This window comes from Lolium rigidum, chromosome 7 (assembly GCF_022539505.1).
Source record: "Lolium rigidum isolate FL_2022 chromosome 7, APGP_CSIRO_Lrig_0.1, whole genome shotgun sequence".
Taxonomy (NCBI): Eukaryota; Viridiplantae; Streptophyta; class Magnoliopsida; order Poales; family Poaceae; genus Lolium; species Lolium rigidum.
In genome coordinates this window covers 85,567,416-85,574,072 of record NC_061514.1, presented here as the reverse complement: position 1 = coordinate 85,574,072, position 6,657 = coordinate 85,567,416, and the positions used below count along the sequence as shown (strand labels likewise).

General features: G+C 43.9%; 1 protein-coding gene across 1 annotated transcript; it reads left to right on the top strand.

Moving 5' to 3' along the window:
- Positions 1-471: 471 nt before the first annotated feature.
- On the top strand, positions 472-5,393 carry LOC124674419 (kinesin-like protein KIN-7F). Its single transcript, XM_047210469.1, has 13 exons — positions 472-733; positions 1,273-1,362; positions 1,452-1,552; positions 1,642-1,755; positions 1,844-1,925; positions 2,075-2,142; positions 2,242-2,307; positions 2,394-2,518; positions 2,656-2,986; positions 3,168-3,275; positions 3,367-4,218; positions 4,440-4,756; positions 4,839-5,393. The coding sequence occupies exons 1-13, from the start codon at positions 496-498 to the stop codon at positions 5,161-5,163; spliced, it is 2,817 nt and encodes a 938-aa protein (XP_047066425.1). The 5' UTR covers positions 472-495; the 3' UTR covers positions 5,164-5,393.
- The last annotated feature ends 1,264 nt before the right edge of the window (positions 5,394-6,657 follow it).

Here is a 6,657-nt window from a genome sequence, read left to right as displayed (position 1 = left end):
TTTGACGAGGCCCCGGGCAGCGAGCCTAATTGCCATGTGATCCCGGCTCGGCAGTGCTGGTTTCTTCCGTCGGTGGGATCATAAAATATGTCTCTACGAGCGTCCTTGGGAAGTAGGATGGTCAACATCGGCGCAGAGTAGCTGCTAGTCGGTGCTAGATTTGGCCTGATTTCACTGCAGTAGACGACGCCCCCTAACCACCGCCACCAGAGTCTTGTCACCCGCATCGCCGAGGTCCCACGGGGGAATGCTTGCGTTCCCCTCCACCTACTAGAGCAGCCACTCAATTGCCCTGCTCAGTTGCTCGATCCCCGCCCCAATCGCAGGAGCAGGACAGGTTCTTGATGAGTTCCCTTTTTTTCGGTCCCGTTGATTAGTTTGTTTTGCGTGCATGTGCTTCAGTTCCTTTTGCTGTTGGCTTATTAATGGTGTTCTGTTGGCAGATGCATGGTGTAGTACAGGAGTGAGGGCGAGCAGAGAGCGAGAGCGAGAGAGATGGGGGCCATTGGAGGCGATGAGATGGCGCAGTGGGATAAGGTGGATGGAGGTGAAGTGGCCAATGGTGGTGCGGGGGGGTTGGAGAAGATACTGGTTTCGGTGAGGCTGAGGCCGCTCAGCGAGAAGGAGATTGCCCGCGGGGACCTGTCGGAGTGGGAGTGCATCAACGATACTACTGTCATTGCCCGGAGTGCCTTCCCGGACCGGCCATCGGCTCCGACTGCATACTCGTTCGGTTGGTGCATACTGAGCCTGATCTTTCTGCTGATACATCAAAGTTTCGCATGGTTTTTTCTAATTTTCTTATAGCTCATTACTTGTGCAATGTTTGTAATAATTCTGCCTTTCACTTGCATTTCAGAAACGTCCAAACTGTACACTTACACGTTGTATGTTTTAAATCGCTCAGAATTTCAAATACCTGTCTGGAATACCAATTTCAGACCATAGTTAATTTTTCACTTTATATGGATATCTTTTGGTCCCTGGCAATTAAACCAGCTCATGGTCTGACATGAATAACTTGGAGAATGGTTCTTTAGTTTAACGAGGGCTACTTTAGATCATTACAAAACCTCACTTAGAATTGTAATATTCAGATTTAACTAACTAACCTGGTAATTTTACTTATGTGATGGACTTTTCAGCATATAATCAGTGACACTTTAGCTGATTCCGTCCACAACTATGCTCTGCACAAAGTTCACTCATTTCCAGCTGTAATATTGTGTGTGTCTGCTTTGTGACTTCGGTAAAACTCTTTTCCAATTACAGACAGGGTATTCCATTCTGACTGTGATACTAAAGAAGTGTATGAGGAAGGGGCCAAGGAGGTTGCGCTCTCTGTAGTTAGTGGCATTAACTGTTAAGTGCAAACACTCTGCCTATTTTTATTCAATTTATTCACGTCAAAGCAATGGACTCACTGAACATTTTACTTCTGTCTGTAACAGCAAGTATTTTTGCATATGGCCAAACAAGTAGTGGAAAGACATACACCATGACTGGAATAACGGAATGTACAGTATCAGATATTTATGATTACATTGGCAAGGTAATTAAACGCCTATCTTTCATGAGGTCACAGTTTTGGTCCGAACCTGTAACTGTTAGTTTGAAATAATGCTCAGCGCTCTTTTGCAGCATGAGGAGAGAGCATTTGTGTTGAAATTCTCAGCATTAGAAATATATAACGAAGTTGTGAGGGATCTTCTTAGTTCAGAAAACACTTCTCTTAGACTGTGGGATGACGCAGAGGTCAGAATACCCCTACTTTATTTGTTTTTTTGGTACATTCTGTCTGTTTACCTGCATCATTAATGTCTTGATACTGTATATTCTACAGAAGGGTACTTATGTAGAGAACCTTAAAGAGGTGATACTGAGGGACTGGAACCACCTCAAGGAACTTATTTCTATGTGTGAAGGTGGGATCCTATTCAATTTATAAGTTATTTTCGGAAAAGGGAAAATTTATTCGAGCATCAATCCAATACAAATAAATAAGCCAGGCCTGTTCAATTTATAAGTGGTGATTATCGCGTAATCTTATTTGTGCAATGTGTTCTTGTACCAGCTCAAAGGAGAACGGGAGAGACATACTTGAATGAAAACAGCTCCAGATCGCATCAAATACTTAAATTGGTTTGTCCACTACTTGATTGCATCTAAAAAGAGGCTTTAGTATATATGACATTGGATAAGGTCATTATTCCTGACCTGTTTATCTATTGGTTAATTCAGACTATTGAAAGTTCTGCTCGTGAATTCTTGGGTAAAGACAAGTCAACGACACTTGCAGCCAGTGTGGTAAGATAAGTTTTTTTTTTTTTACTTTTTCTCGTGTTTCTTTTTTTTTGCATACAAGTGTGAGCATCATGTGTTGTCATGTGCAGAACTTCGTTGATTTGGCAGGAAGTGAACGTGCATCTCAGGCACTATCAGCTGGTGCTAGGCTGAAAGAAGGTTGTCATATTAATAGAAGTTTACTTACTCTAGGAACTGTCATTCGGAAATTAAGGTTAATTCCTAACTTCATATTTTCTGTTGTGGACTCCCAGTGCAATGTTTCTCTAGATTAAAAAGTCTTGTTTGCTTTACAGCATTGGGCTACAGATGTTCTATCTTTAGTTTTGTTTACTTGTTTAATCTGTGCAGCAAGGTAAGAAATGGGCACATACCATATCGAGATTCGAAGCTCACGCGTATATTACAACCTTCTCTTGGTGGTAATGCAAGAACTGCAATTATTTGTACAATGAGCCCAGCCCGAAGTTATATGGAGCAATCAAGAAATACCTTGCTATTCGCAAGCTGTGCAAAGGAAGTAGTTACAAATGCACAGGTTAATGTAGTCATGTCTGATAAAGCTCTAGTGAAGCATTTACAAAGAGAACTTGCTAGGCTGGAAAGTGAATTGCGATCTCCAGCAGCTTCCTATTCCAGTCTTGAAGCATTGGTGAAGGAAAAGGATAGCCACATCCGGAAGGTGAGTGCTGCTTATGTCATTTATGTGTGTTCGTTCTGTTTGTACATTTAGAAACTTAGGATCCATAGTAAATCATTGCTTTTGTGTATGTTGAGTGCATCTTTTACCATGCCAATTATTTTAAATGCAAAAATACACCAACTTTCTGTGATAGTCAAAGTATCACATACCTTCCTTGTAGATGGAGAAAGAAATAAAGGAATTGAAGGCGCAGCGTGATCTGGCGCAATCTAGGCTGCAGGATTTGCTCCAGGTTGTTGGAGATAACCATGTTTCAAAGCGCCCCCTGGTATATGCACTTTCTTACATCCTAGTTGATTTGTCTAACTGTTGAGTCATAACCATAAACGTTTATTGCTTTCTCTTTTATGTATATGTAGGCTTCTGGGAGGAACTTTACTTTCGATGTGCCTCAACCATGTGAAGATCAGAAATCAACATCTGAATCGTCAGAAGTAGTTGATACTGTCCAAAATTTTAGGTTCCAAGGACGCCGTGCAGCACAAAGGGAACTTAAGCCTCAGCAGTCCGAAAATGATGGGATGTATGCTCCGCCATCTAGCTATTCAGTCAGCAGTCCTCCGTTCAGTGGAATGCCCCCAACCAGCATCAGAGATGATGTTTCTCATGTCTCAAATGAGGATTCAGATGATGTTTGCAAAGAAGTACGGTGTATAGAGACCAATGAAACAGAAGGAAAAGATGGTTTGGACTCATCAGCTATCGGGAGCAATAGTTTGCAAGATTCGCATGTGGGTACTAGTATGCATGAAAATGATGATTCTAGACACCATGATGTATCTCCTGTTACCCTGGAGCAACATTTAGAGACTGTCAGAAAACCTTTTGCCAACCTTGTTCAAGATCTAGGATCTTCAACACGAAATCCATCCAGCTCTAAAGGAATTGGTAGAAGCAAGAGCTGTAGGTCTCTGATGGGTTCTACTATGTTTCAAGATTTGGAGAAGGATGATTGCACACCACCAAGCAGAAGATTCATGGACTTTCCCGGGAGACCTGAAGGGTGTCAAACAAGGGGCTCTGCACTGAACTTTGACGCAGAGAGTGAAACTCTGTCACGGGCAGGGTCAATGCTTTCTGAAATTACAACTACGAGGGGAGCACCCAAGGCAAACGGTTCTGTTGCTGGTGACACAGAATTTACTGGCATAGGTGAATTTGTTGCTGAATTGAAAGAAATGGCTCAATATCAGAAGCAACTTGGTGGTCAGGTCGGGAATTATTTAATTGTTTCCAGAACGTTATTTTGCTCCTGCCAGCATAGCACGCTTCACTATTTATAAAAAAGAGTAACTGAACCAGTGCAGAATAATGTTGTGCAGTTTATAATAACACCACGAGTTCTTAGTATAACCTGAATATAAACATTCGACTGCACTAGGATAAATATAATATGCAAATTTTGAATACCATTGTTTAAATGTTTTTTCAGTACGCCAATGGAGAAGTAGCAGAAGGAACCATCAGGAGCGTCGGAATGGATCCGATTATGGATGGCTTGCAATCACCTTCAAGATGGCCACTGGAATTCGAGAAGAAACAACAAGAGATTATTGACCTTTGGCATGCTTGCTACGCGTCACTGGTGCACAGAACTTACTTTTTCTTGCTATTCAAAGGAGACCCAGCTGACTCCATTTACATGGAGGTGGAGATTAGGAGGCTGTCTTTTCTTAAAGATACATATTCCAATGGTGGCATGGAGAACAAAGTCGTAGCTGGTAGCTTGAGTACATCTTTGGTTTCGAGGTAAGCCATGTTGATCACATCATCGCTTCTCAGCATTATGCCACTTCAGTTCCCCCTGATGAACATTGCCTGCTATATGTAGTGCCAAGAAGTTGCAACGTGAGAGGGAGATGCTCTGCAGGCAGATGCAAAAGCGGCTCTCGCTTGTGGAAAGAGAGAGCATGTACAGCAAGTGGGGAGTTTCACTGTCCTCCAAGAGGAGAAGGCTTCAGGTCGCTCGTCGACTTTGGACCGAAACCAAGAACCTTGAGCATGTCAGGGAGAGCGCGTCCCTCGTTGCCCGACTGATCGGACTCCTGGAGCCAGGAAAGGCGCTGAGGGAGATGTTTGGACTGAGCTTCGCGCCGCAGCAGTCCACTCGACGGTCCAGTAATAGCTGGAGATATGGCCGTTCTTCTCTGGACTGATTCTCTACACCTTACAAGATGCAATTGAACAAAACAGTCTCCCCGTTTTCACTTCTTGTGTCTCCCCCACCTTGCTGTCTATAGAATTTTAGGAACACGTACTGGTAGTTATATAGCTTACTTATAGGCCCGTCAATGTGTTTAGATATGATATTTTCGGCTGATCCATGGACCGATCTTACACAGCTACAGCAAGTTACAATGTCCATCAGTCCATGTACTGGACTGGCATATTTCACACGCAGCATTTCTGTAAGTTGATATAAATTGTTCTTCTGTTTTGAAGTGAGATTTAACTTTTCACTTTTGTGCAACATGGATCGCGATGAATTTCCTTCACCAACAAAAAAATTACACTTCTGAATTATAACCCTTGACAAGAAGTCGAATATATTTACACTTCTGAATTACAACCCTCGACGAGAAGTCGAGAATATTTACACTTTCAAATTACAACCCTCGACGAAAAGTCGAGCATAGACTAGACTAGTTCCGTAAATCCGGAATGGCATCAGTGCGTCCTCGCCAAGAACCAGCCGAGGGTACGACGTCCCGGGCACGAATTAGGCCCGCCGAAGGGTAATTGGGGAGGACGGCTCGGCTTACATGGCGCGCGGATGTCCATGTCCGTCTCCACCATGGCGTGCAGGAAGTCGTCGAGCTTGCACGTGATGACGAACACGATGCCCTTGGCGCCGCCGTACTCCACGTCGGCCTTGGGGATCAGCGGCGCGAAGTGCGGGCTGCGGAGGTGCGACGCCGGCAGCACGAACTCGTGGGTGCGGTACCCTGGGGGCTCCACCCGAAAAGTCACTGGCGTCTGCTTCTTCAAGAACTCCATGGTGGCGGCCGTGTACTCCGGGGGCTCCGTCCGCTTCTTCTTCATGCTGAAGAACTTCATGGTGATGGCCGCGAGCGCACGCAGGTTCGTACGAACGGAAACCCAATCAGCAGCACCTGGCGATGGCCGGCGTGAGGTCTCAGAATCTCTGAACTTGGGTGCGTGGCCTTGTTGTGGTCTGTTTATAGTACAGTACCTCGTTTCGGTGCTGAGCGGGATTCGGATTTCGGAGTGGCTCGCATTTGACGGAGCACTCTGAATACGACACGGAAGGGAAAAGTACTCAACAAAACCGAGAAAGGTGAACGGGAATCGGATACAGCAATGGCTACATGTAAGTTGTCGAAGTGGGTCCCATCAGAGTCCAACTTATAGTTATAAAATGGAAAATCCGAATTTGAAATTAGAAATCATAAAATAAATTACAAGTGGGATTTTAGTGGGATCCCACTTACATCCACAAGTAAACATGCGCAAATATTGATAATCTAATGAAATGAGCATGATCCGATTTTCTGGCTAAGATAAAGAAAACAATTGCAACAAAGAAAAGCCCACAGAACAACACTTGATCTACGTGCATTGCTAAAAAAATACTTGATCTACGCACAAATTTAGTAAAACACATTCGTTTAAAAAAGGAAATATAAAGC

What these genes read in the sequence shown, in the direction of transcription:
- LOC124674419 (XM_047210469.1), top strand. Translation starts at nt 496, where the DNA reads ATGGGGGCCATTGGAGGCGATGAGATGGCGCAGTGGGATAAGGTGGAT. An exon ending in CGACACTTGCAGCCAGTGTG is followed by an intron (nt 2,308 to 2,393) that starts GTAAGATAAGTT and finishes TGTCATGTGCAG; the next exon opens with AACTTCGTTGATTTGGCAGG. An exon ending in AGAAGCAACTTGGTGGTCAG is followed by an intron (nt 4,219 to 4,439) that starts GTCGGGAATTAT and finishes ATGTTTTTTCAG; the next exon opens with TACGCCAATGGAGAAGTAGC.